The sequence below is a fragment of the Schistocerca serialis genome, chromosome 9, assembly GCF_023864345.2.
Source record: "Schistocerca serialis cubense isolate TAMUIC-IGC-003099 chromosome 9, iqSchSeri2.2, whole genome shotgun sequence".
NCBI lineage: Eukaryota > Metazoa > Arthropoda > Insecta > Orthoptera > Acrididae > Schistocerca > Schistocerca serialis.
Window position 1 is genome coordinate 261332769 of NC_064646.1, and position 19095 is coordinate 261351863.

Below are 19095 nucleotides of genomic sequence, written 5' to 3' on the forward strand. Positions count from 1 at the left end.
AGTATTGGAGGGCAGCGTGGAGGGTAAAAATCGTAGAGGGAGACCAAGAGATGAATACACTAAGCAGATTCAGAAGGATGTAGGCTGCAGTAGGTACTGGGAGATGAAAAAGCTTGCACAGGATAGAGTAGCATGGAGAGCTGCATCAAACCAGTCTCAGGACTGAGGACCACAACAACAACACATAGTGAAAGACACTCAAAGTGATTGTAAGATCATCAATGAGTGATAGTGGTTACCAGAAATGCTCTTACTTATGGGGCTGTTGCTGTGAAATATGGTTGTGCTCCCCTTTTACAGGAAAACAATATGTAATAAAACTGTATGTGGATGTTATCAATCATGAATATTGTCAGTAACACTGTTGAGCCTGCGGAGGGAGAGGGGATGGGGTGGGGGATATTATTTTCTGTTTAATTTTTTACCAAATTTTAATTAATTATGAATGTTCACATTTTCATGAGATTAGTAATTAGAAATAAAAAGATATTATTTTTTTAAAAATGTGATTCAATATTTGTTAATTTTTATGTCCATTTGATAATAAATATGGAATTCAAATAACCATAAAGAAAGTTGCTATTAGTGCGAATTGTACCCATTACTTCATGATTGCTAGACTTTTAGGCTACCCACTCACATATTGGCCATTTCATTATAATGTTGGATGTGATTAGTACCCGCCTTCAGAGATGATTTTTTTTTTCAAGAATTTTTGAGAGTAGGAAACTGAGACCCCTTTTCAGGTTTTTACTTTGTTAGTATTGGGGAAAAAGTTTTCAAATAACATGGAGTCTGCAGCAGCACAGATCCAGTGTCTCGACTATTTTCTTAGTGAGGGAATGGAAAAGGCACTTCTTCACAGAAGTGAATTGTTAACAGATCACAGTTTCACGTGATCAACCACATAAACAGATAAAATATGTGTGTTTGTATAACTGGCTTGTAAGTCCATTAAGAAGTTTCTAATTGGGAAGTACTGAAGAGAATAGAGGGGGGGAGGGAGAGGGAGTGCTTTCTCTGCTATAGATCTTCTAAATACTTAAAAGAAATTTTTCACTATTATTTACTGTGTGCTAATAAAACCATTTTATGAAATTTCAAAATGTCACCATTCCCTTTTTTAAACTAAGTGATTAATAAATTTACTGTTCAGTAACTATCAGTTACTAATATTACTAAACTGCTGCCCTCAGATTTATAACATTTTTGTTCGGGAACAAGGAAAGTGCCAAATTTTGTTATATTTTGTAAAACTGTTATGTCATTAAAAATTACCTATTGCACATTGTTATTTACACAAAATTCTCCTGTTCCTAATTATGCATGGCAGTTGTGGCACCTCTCTCCATAACATTTACGTGAATATTCATAGAGACTCGCAATGAAAATTTGTATGAATGTCAACTTTTTAAAAGACATGCAAACTGTTTTCAGACATGTAATTTGCTTATTTACAAATGAAATAAGTATGAAATTCTGTGCCATTTGTAGACTTAATTTTAATTTTAGCCTATTAGATGGATAAAATAGTCCTATAAGGATGTACCATATTCAAAATAATTAACAATCATATCCCATATGAAGAAGCATATGTAATAAAATGGCAGCAGGAGATGAGATTCAGTGATACAGTTTGCATATTGATGATTTTTAGTAATGTTCCCACTGTATGATATGCATCCTCAATTCTACAGAATTTTTTTATTGCAAACAAATTTTTTTATTGCAAGCATTTTTTATTGTATTTTGAGCTTCTGATAACACAAATGGCATCATAACCAGTTTTGACAGCTTCAGATTACACAAATGGCACCATAACTAGTTTTGACTTCTTAGCAAGTAGTCCCCAAATGATTTGAAAGTTACATACTAACTTGTAAAACCTCATGGACTTTCTTTTCTACATAGTTCAGCTAGAAGATAATTTCTTACTTATCCAAGAAGTTTTTAAATGAAATCCCACCCTTGGTATAAATTTTCATTCGTCACTTCAGTCTGTGTGTATACATCACAGATTTTTGAGACTTAAAAAGGTCTCTGGAACCATATAGTTTCAGTGGATCTTTTGATTAGTTCCACATTCATTTCCAAAGCACAAGGGGCTTAGAATCTGTGTCCTAAGCTTATTACATGCATACCATCAAAGTAGTTACCACCTGTCTTTCTTTATTCTTTTCCTTGTTCAATTCCAATGAATGTATGCCCAAACAGCTCTTTCCTGGTGTCAAATGTGATGTGCGTGAAATACAACACAGCTATGTGCAGAAATAAATATGGACGTTAGGTCCAATAATTACACTGGCTACGCTACAGGCTCAGGTCTCCCCACCATCGAATCCCTCTTGATGTTTTTCAGATGTGTCCATACAAAGAAAACATCATCATCCTGTGGTTCAAAGACAAGTAGATTCAAAAATACATTGAATGTTCCTCATAAAGAAATATAGCTACCCCGAGTTACTAGCTTCAAGCAGGGGTATAATGTGTTAGAATAAATAAATAAAAATTATGCCTCAGAAGACACACACATCATTATAATGTGAACCCATGGATGAAATCTTAACATCTTAGCAAAATCAAATGGTCTGTTACAGTCTCTGTTGTGTGATTTTATTTACTACAGTTGTTAAGTGTTGTAGTGCAGTACAGTTGTGTATATTGAATAGTAAATTTGTCTGTACAGTGTGTACATAAAATCTGGGAATACTTTCAATTATTTATTGCACGAGAACTAAACATTGTACAGATGTCATACATATTGCATTTTGGAGAGAAACTCTGAAAGTTTTTTTTACAAACATTCGATATGTGAACCATGAGATTCCCGGCAGATGTCAATACGGTAATGGAATTCTTGCCATACCCGTCCTAGCATGGCATCATCGACTGTGGCAGTCGCTTTCCGTATTCTCTCCAAGGGCTCTGCTACATCACGTGGTAGAGGCAGTACATACACCAGATCTTTAATGTGTCCCCACAGAAAAAAGTCACAGGGAATGAGATTTGGTGATTGGGGAGGCCATTTCGGGAAACAGCTCATTCCGCACCTGAACTTGCCATGTTTGCGACTAGCGCTGACTATCGGCAAATTACCAAACTAGGCTGTGGCGATATACATGGGGGAAAAAAACAACTTTTAGGGTTTCTCTTCAAGATGACATATGTATAATATCTATACAATGCTTGGTTCCTGCGCAATAAATAATTGAAAGTGTTCCCGGACTTTACGTACACCCTGTATTTATCAGAGAGATTTGTCATATGTAAAACTCATGTCACCAACTGCTGTAATTTCACAGGTTGACTCTGCGACACCTGTGATCACAGAGCCTGCAGCCGAAAAACCATCAGCAGGCAGTAATCGCAACCAGGAGGATATCATGTCAGTTCTGCTGGCTCATGAGAGGCGAAGCGGCGGAGCAGGGCTGTCTGGTTCAGCAGCCAATGCTGCAGTCCGGTCTGTGTTGCCTGGTGCATCCAGCCCAGCAAGTGACAGCAGCGGTGATGAGCAGGTCACGGGTGCTGTGGGTACGATGCCTGACACAAGTCAGTATCCACATTTCATTTCTTACCTAGGATGTGCTGCATATTATATTTATTTCTGTCTGACATGTTGCTTACATCCTCCTGTTCTCTGGCTTTTGAAATTAAGCACCTGCATATGTTTTAAGACATCTTGAAGTGAAAGAACTCTTTTTTTAAGTATTGGAATTGTAAAGTGATGCACCAGTAATAGCTGGTTCATGTATGTGCTAGAAATGTAGAGAAGTATGGTCAGTAGGAAAAACAGTCAAGGTTACAATGACAGCAGAAGCTTTATTGATGTGTATTGCCTTTTTGAGGCATCTCCAGAAGTTTTTGAGGAACTGCAGGTAACACGTTAGTCACAAACAGCCAAATCTTTTGATATGCACCTTCAGTGAAGGTGTCGGTATAGCTTCTGCTGTCATTGCAGTCTAGATTGTATCTTCTACTGAAAATATATCATGATTTCTGCACCATGATCACAGAATGGGAGGATTTATCGAAGAAAAGTATGACTTAGTAACTGAAAATTTAAGTTTTTATAAATAGTCCTCAAGATGTTGGTTGAACAAGACATAAGGGTATGGGTCAATCGTTAATAAGTGCGAGAAATGTATTAGTACATTTGATCTGACTAATACACTCCTGGAAATGGAAAAAAGAACACATTGACACCGGTGTGTCGGACCCACCATACTTGCTCCGGACACTGCGAGAGGGCTGTACAAGCAATGATCACACGCACGGCACAGCGGACACACCAGGAACCGCGGTGTTGGCCGTCGAATGGCGCTAGCTGCGCAGCATTTGTGCACCGCCGCCGTCAGTGTCAGCCAGTTTGCCGTGGCATACGGAGCTCCATCGCAGTCTTTAACACTGGTAGCTTGCCACGACAACGTGGACGTGAACCGCATGTGCAGTTGACGGACTTTGAGCGAGGGCGTATAGTGGGCATGCGGGAGGCCGGGTGGACGTACCGCCCAATTGCTCAACACGTGGGGCGTGAGGTCTCCACAGTACATCGATGTTGTCGCCAGTGGTCGGCGGAAGGTGCACGTGCCCGTCGACCTGGGACCGGACCGCAGCGACGCACGGATGCACGCCAAGACCGTAGGATCCTACGCAGTGCCGTAGGGGACCGCACCGCCACTTCCCAGCAAATTAGGGACACTGTTGCTCCTGGGGTATCGGCGAGGACCATTCGCAACTGTCTCCATGAAGCTGGGCTACGGTCCCGCACACCGTTAGGCCGTCTTCCGCTCACGCCCCAACATCGTGCAGCCCGCCTCCAGTGGTGTCGCGACAGGCATGAATGGAGGGACGAATGGAGACGTGTCGTCTTCAGCGATGAGAGTCGCTTCTGCCTTGGTGCCAATGATGGTCGTATGCGTGTTTGGCGCCGTGCAGGTGAGCGCCACAATCAGGACTGCATACGACCGAGGCACACAGGGCCAACACCCGGCATCATGGTGTGGGGAGCGATCTCCAACACTGGCCGTACACCACTGGTGATCGTCGAGGGGACACTGAATAGTGCACGGTACATCCAAACCGTCATCAAACCCATCGTTCTACCATTCCTAGACCGGCAAGGGAACTTGCTGTTCCAACAGGACAATGCACGTCCGCATGTATCCCGTGCCACCCAACGTGCTCTAGAAGGTGTAAGTCAACTACCCTGGCCAGCAAGATCTCCGGATCTGTCCCCCATTGAGCATGTTTGGGACTGGATGAAGCGTCGTCTCACGCGGTCTGCACGTCCAGCACGAACGCTGGTCCAACTGAGGCGCCAGGTGGAAATGGCATGGCAAGCCGTTCCACAGGACTGCATCCAGCATCTCTACGATCGTCTCCATGGGAGAATAGCAGCCTGCATTGCTGCGAAAGGTGGATATACACTGTACTATTGCCGACATTGTGCATGCTCTGTTGCCTGTGTCTATGTGCCTGTGGTTCTGTCAGTGTGATCGTGTGATGTATCTGACCCCAGGAATGTGTCAATAAAGTTTCCCCTTCCTGGGACAATGAATTCACGGTGTTCTTATTTCAATTTCCAGGAGTGTATAATAATTGGGCAATTGATGCTCAGTGATAGGAACATGCGTAGTGGCCTATAAAGGCAAAGAAGATATTCTTTTTTTAAAAAAAAGAAAAGAAAAAGAAAACAAGATTTCAGAGGCTGGAATAATTAGTAAACGGAAGAGGTATTCGTGAATGTTGTTGCAGAAGCAGCTGATGTGAAGAAGTGAAAGTGTGGATGTTTTTGTATGAAGGCAGACGGTGTAAGTGTTGAGAAGGAGAGAAAGTGGTATGGTTGAAAGACATTTCAGCATAGCAGACATCATTTTTTTGCACCTTCTGTGGGATTTTCAATGATGGTTAACTGGCAATAAACTTGATCATATTGAACACACAACTGACCTTAATGTTGATGAATAATGAAAATCACCTCAACTGTATTATTACACATTTATTGTGTTACAACTAGTTTTGTGTCTTTGAACATCTTCAGGTTGCTTGCAGTTAAACAAAACAGGAAATTTGGCTAATGCCACAACATCTTAATATAAAAAAAGTAGGCAGTCACTGAATTGTGCTGAAGTCATGTCATAAATGGGCTGGTTTTCATGTAATATTAAAGACCAAATCCAAGAACACTGATCATAAACATTCAGCTGACTGCACGGTGGAAGTATGTCCAGCGGACATAGCATGCTGCATATTGTAAACTGCCCAGACAGGGCTGCTCCATGTCAGAGGTAAACATAGTAATTGGCCTCTTTTTTTCCCTTCACCATGTTGTGTGCAATTACTTCATATGTGTGATTAGCACCTGTTCGTTTATTGTATAGACCTGTACAAAATTAAGCACAGCTCACATTTAGTTTTTAGCGTCACACAAAAACTACACAGTTCAGATATTTTCAGTTCTTTTACATGTTCAGTGACCAGACATTATTAGTTGTAATGGCTTGTACTCCGTAGTCATGCTCAGTTTGTATGACAAATTAGGGATTCTGTTGTACCATATGTATTTACTTCACTGTTGATTGTATAATAGGTCATAAGGCATTATCAGCCTTAGGATGATACAGTGTTGTGTAACCACTGGTGTAAGTTCTCTTCCATTGTAAATAGTTGTAGCTAACTTACAAAAAGCTCACATGTAATTTTATTAACTGCATATGATAACCATTAGCTTGGTTGCCTTACCTCTTTTACATGTTCAAAGAAAAGCACCTCTTGTAACAATGATTTATGATCATTGTGTGAGATCAAAATTATCATTCCAGATGTATTTACATAATTATTCTGCAACTATACTTTATAATTATTCACTCATCATCACAGCTGCCAAATGATGAAGTTTGGTGTAAGATCTGTCACCTATTTCCGTGTTGTTGTGCATAATTGTATTGCTAACTTTTGTTCAGTTCTACTTTTCAATTGTTTGCATTAATTGTGCACTCTTTAATATGAATTTTATACTTAAGGTTTGGTCATTGCTTGTAACGATTATGAGTGCACAGTTGACTGATGCATTTAACAAAGGCCCAATTACAATGTTTACGTATTTACGGCTGTCATGGAGTGCCACTGTCCAGGCAGTTTACTGTGTGTGTTATGCCATGTCTGCTTGCCATACTTCTGTGAAGCGGTGAGCAGGATATTTATCACTGTTCTCGGATTTGGTTTTTAACATTACATATGACAACCAGACCATTTATGTCGTAACTTCAGCACAATTCACTAAGGATTTAGTATAAAGTTGTTATCAATGTGAGTCACCTATTTTATTTGTTAAGTTGCTATAGATTTAGTCTATTTTCCTGTTTTGTTTAACTACAGGCATCCTGAAGATGTTTGAGGAAATGAAACTAGTCATAACACAATAAATGTGTAATAATAGAGTAGAGGTAGTTTTCATTCATCATTAAGATCGCTTGGTATCATAGAAGAGCTTGATGATGGTATAATGTAACACAGAAATCAATTGCAAATAAAATAAGATTTATAGATACATCAGAAGCAGTCATTCCTTCAATATAAACATAAAAATGCTTTAAAATAGTTATTAAGGTACGTAGATAGAAGAAATTGCAATGAAGCATTTCCCTCACAAGACAAAGTTAAATTTTAAAGCATCATTGAATCGTGGTTGACATGAGGCTCAGTGGGTAGGTAGGTTGTGTTATAACCTTTAATCACCAATAATTGCATGGATATTCAAACACACTCACTTAGAAACAATAGCTCGTTACATGATAACAACTCAGTATCTCTTATTCGACTGCCGTGCCGTGACATGCGGCCGGCGCCGTTCGTAGCTAGGTGGCGCTCCCGCGCTCAGCTGAGTTGCGGAGCGCCTCTATCGCCGTTTGCGCGTACTGTTGTGGCGGCACTATAAAAAAAAAAAAAAAAAAAAAAAAAGGGGGCACTCACTTCCTTGGAGACATGGACAGTGCGGAGACATCCATGGCCTCTTGTGAGGCCCCAAGAAGATTCCGCAGAGAGACACGAGAGTATGGTCGAAAATGTCCAGGACGGAAGCTCGTGCGTGGGACGTGCCTCCTGGACGAGATGATGGGTGAAAACTCCGGAGCAGCATCCATAGGTGTCGTGGACCTGGGGGTGTGCTCCAGCGAGATGGGTCCCGCAGAAGGCGGCGTCGCGACTGGGGCTGGTTCCGGCGTACTCGGAAGCGGTAGCGACGTCGGCTGCATCAACACGTACGGTAGATCGGCAGCAGTGACAGGACTGGCTTCTCGGGCTGGTGGAGGTGAAGGAAGGGGCGGTGGCACCGGCGTGGCCACCACTCGTGGGCGCATCTGGTCGTAATGGCGAACAACCATGCCGTCGTCCGTACATATTTCACAAAGCCGGCGGCCGCGAAGAGCCTTGACCACCCCTGGAATCCATTTAGGGCGAGATCCATACCCTCGTGCCCACACGTTGGCACCCACCGAGTATTTTCCCGCACTAGGGGACACAGCACAAGGTCTGACAGGGTGAAGCAGGTGCACTAGAGTGCGCGGTTGGCGGCCATGCAAGAGTTCAGCAGGGCTGCGGTCACCCAGAGGCGTGAAGCGATAAGATCTCAGAAATTGCAGCAGAGCGTCATCTGTGGAAAAATCACTAAGGAATTTTTTTCATCTGGCTTTTGATAGTGCGGACAAGGCGCTCGACCTCCCATTCGATTGCGGATGGAAGGGCGGCACTGTAACATGATGAATCCCTTGTCCAGTACAAAAATCACAGAAGGCCTGCGAAGAGAACTGAGGGCCATTGTCCGTGACGATCGTGGATGGAAGACCTTCTAGCGCAAAGATTTTGGACAAAGCCAGCATCGTCGCTGCAGTGGTGGGCGACGGACATCGAACAACAAACGGAAACTTCCAGAAGGTGTCAATCAACAGTAGCCAATAAGTACCGAGGAAGGGGCCGGCAAAGTCAGCGTGCACCCGTTCCCATGGCTGCGCCGGATCAGGCCATGGAGAGGGCATTGTACGAGGTGCAGCCAGTTGTTGAGCACACTGACCACATGCAGCAACCATGTGGGCGATGTCCGAATCAATACCGGGCCAATAAATGTGCCTGCGGGCCAGGGACTTAGTCCGAGAAATACCCCAATGGCCTTCATGCAACAGTTTGAGAACATCTTTGCGAAGAGAGGCTGGCACCACGACCCATGGAGATGCGCCATCCGTGGCCAGAAGAACAACACCATCACGAACAGACAGACGAAGGCGCAAGGCATGGTAGTTGCGAAGGGGATCCGAAGCCCGGCCCTTGGTCTTGTCCGGTCAACCCCGTTGAACAAAACCGATCACTTGACGCAGGACCGGGTCCCGCGCAGTAGGCAACGTGACCTGCGAACCTGTAAGTGGAAAACCCTCGACCGTACGACGTTCTTCCTCATCAATGTGGAAACAGAGTAGTTCATCACGATCGAAAACCAGGTCGGGGCCCATCGGCAATCGCGACAATATGTCAGCGTTGGCGTGCTGGGCCGTGGGGCGATAGTGAATCTCATAGTGAAAACGAGACAAGTATAAGGCCCAACGTTGCAGGCGGTGAGCTGCCTTATCCGGAAGCGACGCCGATGGGCTGAACAGAGAGACCAGCGGCTTGTGGTCGGTGATGAGGTGAAACTTAGAACCATACAAAAAAACGCTGAACTTTTTTAGAGCATAAATGATAGCGAGCGCCTCCTTTTCGATTTGAGAGTAACGCCGTTGCGCATCGTTGAGGGTCTTGGAAGCATAGGCGATGGGTCGTTCTGACCCATCCTCATACCGATGGGCGAGAACAGCCCCTAGGCCATACTGTCACGCGTCAGTCACCAGAACCAAGTGCTGACCCAGACGGAATGTGGCAAGACAAGGCGCCGACTGCAAATGAGCCTTCAGGCGGACAAAAGCCTGCTCACACTCGTCGGACCAACAGAAAGGGACGTTTTTGCGTAACAGCTGATGCAGAGGATGAGCTACTGCTGCCGTGGTTGGAATGAATTTGTGATAGTAAGCAATCTTGCCTAGAAACGCCTGAAGTTCTTTGACCGTAGACAGCCGGGGTAGAGCGTTAATGGCCGCAACGTGCTGACGTAGAGGACGTATACCCTCACGGGACAAGTGGAAACCAAGATATACAATGGAGGGTTGGAAGAACTGTGACTTGTCCAGATTGCACCACAACCCAGCCGAATGCAAAACCCAAAACAGTGAACGCAAATTGCGAAGGTGCTCCTCAGTGGAGGCCCCCGTGACAACAATGTCATCCAGATAGTTTATGCAGCTGGGAACGGAAGCCGTGAGCTGTTCCAAAAACCGCTGAAAAATGGCCGGCACGCTAGCGACGCCAAATGGTAACCGCTGGTACTGATACAACCCACAAGGAGTGTTGATGACAAGAAATTCCTTGGAAGAAGCATCCAACGGCAACTGATGGTACACCTCCGATAAGTCAAGTTTGGAAAAGAACTGGTCCCCAGCGAGCTTGGTAAATAACTCCTCAGGACGGGGAAGAGGATAAGTGTCAATGAGGCTCTGAGCGTTGACAGTGGCTTTAAAATCACCACACAATCGCAGACTCCCGTTTGGTTTAGAAACCACCACGATTGGCGATGCCCATTCGCTGGAGGCAACAGGAAGGAGAATCCCTGAAGGTGTTAACCTGTCTATCTCAGCCTTGACAGGTGCACGCAATGCCACCGGAATAGGGCGTGCCCGGAAAAACCTAGGGCGAGCTGAAGGTTTAAGAGTAATGTGGGCTTCAAAATCCTTGGCACGACCCAGACCAGCAGAGAACACGGACGAAAATTCAGAACACAATCCATCCAGCTGTTGATACGGAATATCCTCAGATATGAGGTGCACATCATCATCAATGGAGAACCCGAACAACTGGAAAGCATCATAACCGAACAGGTTTTCAGTGCCCGCATGATCCACCACATAAAACGTGAGGGGCCTAACAACAGACTTGTAGGCAGGCCAATGATAGGAATTTTCTGTTTATTATAAGTTCTCAGATTTCGTGTAACTGGAGACACTTCAAAGGATTGAGCGATGCTTAGAACTTCCGACAAAGACAGGTTTGGCAGTTGTAGGGCACGTTGCCGAACTTCTTTATCAGGAGCAAGCCGTAGAAGAGCATCTCTAACCATTGAATCAGCATAAGACTCATGATGAGCGTCCATGACAAACTGACATTTCCTACTCAGACTGTGTAGTTCCGCCGCACAAGCCCGGTAAGATTGATGGGGCTGTTTACGACACCGGTAGAACGCCACGCGGGCATCAACTACGTGGGTGTTTTTCGGTAATAGTTAGACAATAAGTCACACATTTCTTGGAAGGACAGAGAGGCAGGTTCCCACAGAGGGGCTAACTGAGATAGCAGCTGATAGATCCATGGGGAAATCCAAGATAGAAATAACCACTTACACACAGGAGCGTCGACAACGCCGAAAGCCAAGAAGTGTTGCCGCAAACGCTTCTCATAATCCTCCCAATCTTCAGTGGCCTCGTCGTAAGGAGGGAATGGAGGCGGAGAAGAGGAAGACAGACGATGAGTAAGCGACGTCGACAACGCCTGAATAGCAGCCGTCAGCTGTGTTTGTTGTTCAATGAGCGCTTGCATAAGCTGTTCAATGTCCGCCCCGTCACGAACACCAAATCCACAACGCAGTGAAAAGATCCCATCCTCGTTGCCAAAAAGTGTTATAACCTTTAATCACCAATAATTGCATGGATATTCAAACACACTCACTTAGAAACAATAGTTCGTTACATGATAACAACTCAGTACCTCTTATTCGACTGCCGTGCCGTGACATGCGGCCAGCGCCGTTCGTAGTTAGGTGGCGCTCCCGCGCTCAGCCGAGTTGCGGAGCGCCTCTATCGCCGTTTACGCATACTGTCGTGGCGGCACTGTTAAATGTCAAGGCACTGTCACAACAGGTTGGTTTAACATTCCAGTTTTATTTTATTTTATTTATTTTTTATTTTTTAAGAAATTTTGTGTTAGATACTTTACGTTTCCCTTCATGCATCACAGTGTTGGTATATTGTGCCATAAATGTGACTGAAACTTTGTGAAGATATTATGATCATACCAGTTTTTGCAGTTAACAATTAATTTTTAAGCATGTACAATATGGAAACATGGCCTGAATTTTTTTGAAAAATGTTTAACTGCAGTTTTTAATGTACTACATGGATTTGTACTGTTCTTTGCATGGAACTATGAAGCATGGCTGTAAAATTATATTTTGGTGTTAAAAATAAATTCATAATTTTTACAGTTCCCTTTGTTATTGTTGTTGTAGTCTTCAGTCTGAAAACTGATTTTATACAGTCCTCAATGCTAGTCTGTTCTCAGCAAGTCTCTTTCTTTCTTCATAGCTACTGCAGCCTACATCTACTTGTACCTGTGTCCCATAATCAAGCTTTGGTCTGTCTCTTAATCCACCCTCCCCCTCATGCATACAATCTATGCAAGTATCAAACTAGCTGTTCCTCTGTGCCTCTTGACGCTTCTTATTAATCTTTCCTGGTTCGGCTGTAAATTTCTTTTCTCATTGATTCGCTTTGCTAAGTCTTCATTAGTTATCCCATCTGCCCTCCTAATCATCATCATTTTTCTGCACACTGCATTTCAAAAAGTCTAGTTCTTCCTGTTTGTATTGTTTATTTCCATGTTTCACTTTCATATGAGGCCACGTTCTATACAAATGTTTTCAAGGAAGATATCTTAACTCTTAAACTTTACATAGTTGTCTTTTTAAGAAAGGTTTTTCTTTCTCTTACCAATCAACATTTTATATCACCTTTGCTTCTTCCACCATCAGCTATTTTGCTGCCTATGCACCAAAATTCATCCAGAAATTTTAGTGTTGCATTTCCTAACCTGATTCCTTCAGCACCACGTGACTTCATTTGATTATACTACATTACAATTGTTTTAATTGTATTTGATGTTCATCATATAATCTTTTTTCTTAGGGTGTATACACCCAAGGACAACAAGGATATTTGGAGCAAATACGGGAATTTTTTTCATCTAGGGAAAACCCAGAAATCTTTTGGAACTCTGGGAACTTTTCATTGTTTTAGTTTTCAGTTACATTTTTGTAATTTTGTCTGGTAACAACTAATACTCTATCACAGAATTTTACTTTAGCCTGTCACTGCAGAACAATACTGCAGTAGCTGAGAGAATAACACCAAAATAAAACTCAAGTTGCAAAGAAAATGTGCCATTTACAATAATAAACATATTGCTCATACAGGCATCTGCTGGCAGCAAAATGTGTCAGAGGCTTCAGCAAGAAGTCTATGCAATACTTTGTTACAAAAAACTGCTTTTAATGAGTGTGATGTCACAACTGTTTACATTTCTAACAGGTTGCAGGAAAATATTGTGAATGGTGTTTGACAAGCATTGTTTTCACAGCAAATTTCCTTTTATGGAAGATGAATTATTTTATGGGTGATAATGTGCAATGAATTTCTTAAATCACAGAGCATTTGACTCTCTTTCAAAGTTAACACTTTGAGAATCAATGAACAGAAAACTTTTGTGCCCAGAAGACCAGCCATTTATGTCATTGTTTAAAATTTTACTAGCATGTTTGTATTTGGTGTGTCTTAAAGGGTCACACACGCTAAAAAAGATGAAGTTTCATGGTTAGTCTTCCATATAATTTTAGTTTTTTCATAAATTACAAATTATGCAATACATTTTTTCACAGGTGTAAATGCACTTTTCACTTGGATGAAAATATACATACAAGTGAAAGTACATGGCAAAAGTATAATTATCCTACAAAATGTGTGAGGTGTGTTCTTGAACAATTTCATATGTAATTGGCTTTCCTATGGAAAAATAAGAATGCTCGACAGAACATATTTTCAGCCAGGTAACTCATGAAATTAGATGCACAACAGTGAAATTTTCAGAAATATTCAGTTCCTACAATTTAAGCTGTGCTCTTAGGCTCCGTGTGAACATCTGCTCTCATTAGCTGCCAAGATCAGGTGGCATGAGCTAAGATTAGCTGACAAAAGTGCATTGTGTAGCACAATCTCGATTTCAGTGCTTAGGAAGGTATCATGCTGTATTAGGTGGAATTTGTGTTTATACTTCTGTAATATGAAAATATGCAGTGTACATCATGCTGCACATCAGAGATTTTTCCAAAACAGGTTTTTTGCTGGATTACCATTCAGAGTATTGATGAGTTTTACAACTCCAAGGGAAAGTATATTGTCACTTAACACAGAAAAATATACTTTCAGTTGGGTTTGGTGTATTTTCATCTGGGAAAAAGTGTTTTCTGACCTGTGAAAAAGTGTATTTTTATCCAGGAAATCTGGAATTGTTTTTTTCTTGTCCGTTTATGCATCCTGTCTCCGGACTCTCTCCAATGCGTTGTTGTGTTAGACACATTTCTGTGTCTTATTTTGTAAGATAAGTTGTAGGATCATTATCACCTCATGTAACTCCTACATCTGTTCTGAAGACAAGCTGACATTTCCACATGTCAGCTTCTATCAGTCAGCCTATTCTTCTGTTGATAATTTGTGCCAGTATTTGGAAATCATCCCCCACTGGTTTGGGCTCTTAGATTTTTTTTATTGATTTGTTTAGATTTTTTTGCCAAATGCATATAGGCCTCATTATAACAGCTAGCAAATACAATAGTCATTAATGCTTTTGAGTCTTTGCACATAATAGTTTACCGCATGTCAGAAAGTCTATATTGCGTAAAATCATCTTGTTAATTATCATATGTCTGCCCTGTTATACATCAGTGGACTCAAAATGTTTACTGTTTTAAAATTTGTTAAGTGAATACAGACACCTTACAAATATTTTTTTTTAAAGTTTTAATTTAACATTTTTATTATTAGTGTACAGGGATACTGGCAACTTAATACCATGTAAGCCCATTAATGTAAGAATTCCAGATTGTCATTTTTAACTTAGTTCTTTAGGTTCTTCTGAAAGTTGGGAGTATTTCACCTGTCTCATGAGTCTTGCATATCAGATGCAATAATTTTGTCTTGGCTGGCTCTCCCAAGGATCCCAATCCGCGATGACAGCTGGTAGAAGGCACTGCTATAATCTGCGAGTGCTGCTGTCACTACTGCAGTGCTGGCTACAGAGAGACGCCCATAATACCGACCTATCAGTGCTCACACCTGCCCTCTACAGCCAGCAACACCGCTGCTCAGTCATTCAGTTGTGATTTTGTTGTCCTATAGTATTGATCTCACTACAACATCATTGTTATGGTTCTGGATTCACTATGTCTTAGGTTTTCAATCCTGGTTTACTAGGTGGACTTGTTATTCCAGTGTGCCATCTTCCTTGTTCATGTTTCTCTTGCTGTCCTCCTGTTTACTCTCTGGTGGTTCGCTGTTTAACACCCTTGGCCAGTCATCCAGGCTTCCTAGGTTTCTGAGTCATTCCCAGTCTTGCCAGATTTTGGTCACTATAATTGGTGATGGGGAGAAAGGTTAGTGGCATTCCACAGACATGAGGCTGGAATAGCAACAGCAGCAACTGCTCCTGCAGCAGCAGTTCAGACAGCAGATCCAAAAGCTGTTTCAGTAACAGACTGAATTGCTTCATCAGCAATTTCAGTTTTTATTGGATTGCTTACAGATTCAGGTTCCCATCCAGGCTGTGGTTACTTGCCAGGCAGAGAGCTGTCCACACGCACTTCTACCATTTAACATTGTCAAAGGTAATTAGGACACGTATTTGCAGTGGTTGTGACAGCATTTCACTGCTTTTCAGGTTTCTGATGATACTTTCCAACAATCTCTCTTACTTACTTGGGCTTCCCTGCACCACCTTATTGGACAAAGGGCCCTAATTCCCAGTGATGGCCTTTGAACTGTTTTGCACCTCTAGTGACATCAAGCACCTGTTTAGTCCACTGTTTCACCCATCCTCCAATCAGGTGCAATAATTTTGTATTGGCTGCCCCCACCCCCACCCCACCCCCTGCCCCCAAGGATCTCTGCCTCTGTTATCCTGGCCTGGCAAGTTTGAAAGTACTCTGGAAGGCATGAGCCTTGATGACGACTGCAGCTCTGTCTATGGAGACACGTCTGTCCTGCTGGCCTACAAGTGCAGCTGCTCAAAAGTTTGCCGTGATTTCACTGCACTGTTCTATTGATCTCACTACACATAATTGATTTGGTTCTGGATTTGCTGTCGTAGGTTTTCAGTCGTGGTTTACTTGCTGTACTTGTTATACCACCACACCATCTCCATTGATTCTCCTTCTTCAATTGATATCCAGCTGTTTACTCTAGGGTGGCTTGCTGTGTGGTGCCTTCAGCCAGTAGGCCAGCCTCCAAAGATTTTCATGTTGTTCTTGCCTTATCAGATTCTGGTCACTACATTTTCCGCTGCAGGGGCCTTGTTTCGACTTAGGTCGTTCAGTCTATGTCGAATTCTTCTCACAGTATCACATCTTCCATCTCATCTTTAACTATTTCTTTTTTCCTTCTTCTAATATCATCTTCGAGTATATTTCCTTTGTATTGACCTTCTGTATATTCCTTCCACCTCTCAGCCTTCCTTTCTTTGATTACTACTGTCTTACCATCAATATTGATACAGATGCTACTCTTTCCCGTAGTCATGCATGCTTCTATTGCTTTCCATTTTGTTTCTAGCTGTTCTTGGTTTACCATTTTGCACTTTCTGTCAGTCTCATGGAAGGACTCTATCCTTCAGTGGGCGCCAGGTAACTTATAGTGACTATGGAATGAAAGGTCTATTACTAAAACTTAGGTTTAATTAGTATTATAAATAAAAGGTATCGCTACTTTCTAAACAGTGGAAACTTGAATTTGTAGCCAAAAATTACAAATCTTGCATTTACTTGTGAGTGATAGTGCAATTGGATGTACACAGTGTCTAGTGTCAACACTCATCCAGTGTTACTGACAGTGATCGTATTAGGACAGTCTTTAAAATGGTCTATAGGAGAACTAACAAAGTGGAAGTTGTGGCTGGCTAGGGTGTAGTGTAAATAGTAATGTCATCCTTCCTGTTCTGTAGCCAGTACTTTGTAAATTGGGCTTGAGCTCTGTCCTAATGTTCAGAAAGGAAGAGTGGAAAGTGGAGATTAAAATCTGATAACTGCTCTATAGTATTTCTTAATTAGCATGAGCAAGAATTCATATTTGTTTCTGAAACCTCTCATGTAACCCAATGTAATTAATATAATGCTGTAGTAGACAAGATAGTAAGAGCTATTAGAAAGAAAGTTCTGAGTGCCTTGCTGCACTCCTACTCCTTTTTCTATTTTCCTCCCTTAATTAAAAACCTATGGTTTAAAAGCTAGGAGTGCTGTAATGTCTAGTTATATGTTACTATTAATGGTACTTTCTCAATGATAAAGGTTTTAATTTTATTTCAACTTTTTTTTTTCTTTCAGATGAGATTGAAATTATGGATTCAGAGGAAGATGACTATGTTCCTACAGTCACAATAGGAGACAAGAGTGTTCCTGTTACAGAAGTGAATGATACCCTTATTGCTCAAATGACACCAGTTGAGAAGGAAGCATACATACAGATATACCAGGAGTACTACTCTCATATGTATGACTAAAATTTGTGGGCTCTTCATGTTAAGAGAAGGGATCTGAAAGTGGTGTCATTATTGTGCTGTGAACAAGCTGAGAAGTGACATACCTGTTAAAACTTTTGTGTACTGAAATGAATTTTCACAGAATGCCATATATATATTTCAGCCAAACTTCCACTGCTTCCAAATAGTTTTCTTTGTAACAATGAACTTGTTTTATTTTTTATATATGTAAGTAACCTTCCCTTTGATGTTGTATGAGTAGAGATCATTTGTTGTTCATTATTACTGCAGCACATGATCTTGATGTTGTCCTTGTCATGCATGGAAGAAGAAAGCTAGCTGGTGGCTACGTAAACTGTTCTCAGCACTGTTACTATTTCTGGATGTGATAAGAGTTGTGAAAAGATTTTCTGTGATGAAATTTGTGAGCTACTGCTCACACTTGTCGAACAATACATGAGAGTCCCATTTAAATGAAGTTGTTATTTTAGTAGACAAATCATGATCTGTGTAATTGTATTTGATAGTTGTTTACTGAATGACAGAATTTAAATGTTGTGCTGACTGTATATTTTTGATATAAAAAAAATTGAAACATAAGAAGGTAAAAAATGAGTGTTGTATCAGCCTATTCATTTTGCCAGAAGTTTGCTGATCTCTGTGCATCCATTCCGTGAAGTGTCAGCTAAATGGTCAATCTGTGTGAATGAGTGAGTGAGTCCACTTGTAAAATTACAATGCACAGAGGTCAGTCAAAAGAAAATTAAGATATTTTTTTTTCACAAGTAATAAAAGCAACTTATCATCTGCAAAATATTATTTTATTGTATTTGCTTGTTAAATTAGATTTCCTTAGTGCAGAGATTTTTTTTCTCCAGTGTAAGAGTAGTTCAGAAATTTTACTATAACAACACACACATGTATTCCACATTGTCACTTCAAGATGTTACTCAGTGTATTTTGGTCTAGGGTATCCTCTTCTTCAACACCAAGCCTTCAGTACTCATGGACTATAGAATTTCCGTGTCTAAGGAACAGAACAGTGCCAGTCCTTATAAAGAAATGGCAGTTCTGAACTTGTGCTTTGAAGTAAGTGCTTTGTTCTGTTTGATGGATAGTTTTGAAAACATGTTATCTTGAGAGTTCATGATTGCTTACAATCTAAAACAGAAAGAAAAAGGAAAGACTGCTAGATGGTTGCTTTGAAAATGTAAAAGAAAAAGTTCGTTTTTAAGATTGTAAAGCAGAATTGTAAAAGAACAACTACCCTGATTTCCATTTCATTTATGAATTATTCAGAACTGAAGATAAAATAGAGCACCCATTTTTGTACCACAGAATATCGATAAAATGTACAAATTCTATGTTCTTGAACATTGGATGAATCTGACAGAAGCTATGGTACAGCAGAATCAGCCACTTAATACGTAATGCCCACCTGGTTTA

General features: G+C 41.4%; 1 protein-coding gene across 1 annotated transcript in view; it reads left to right on the plus strand.

The window, feature by feature from the left end:
• Window positions 1–18463, plus strand: part of LOC126418449 (general transcription factor IIE subunit 1) — a 71769-nt gene extending 53306 nt beyond the window's left edge. Inside the window, exons 6-7 of the mRNA XM_050085213.1 lie at window positions 3303–3549; window positions 17495–18463. Coding sequence (XP_049941170.1) covers window positions 3303–3549; window positions 17495–17670 — 423 coding nt within the window. The 3' untranslated portion in view covers window positions 17671–18463. The remainder of the gene's footprint in view (window positions 1–3302; window positions 3550–17494) is intronic.
• The last annotated feature ends 632 nt before the right edge of the window (window positions 18464–19095 follow it).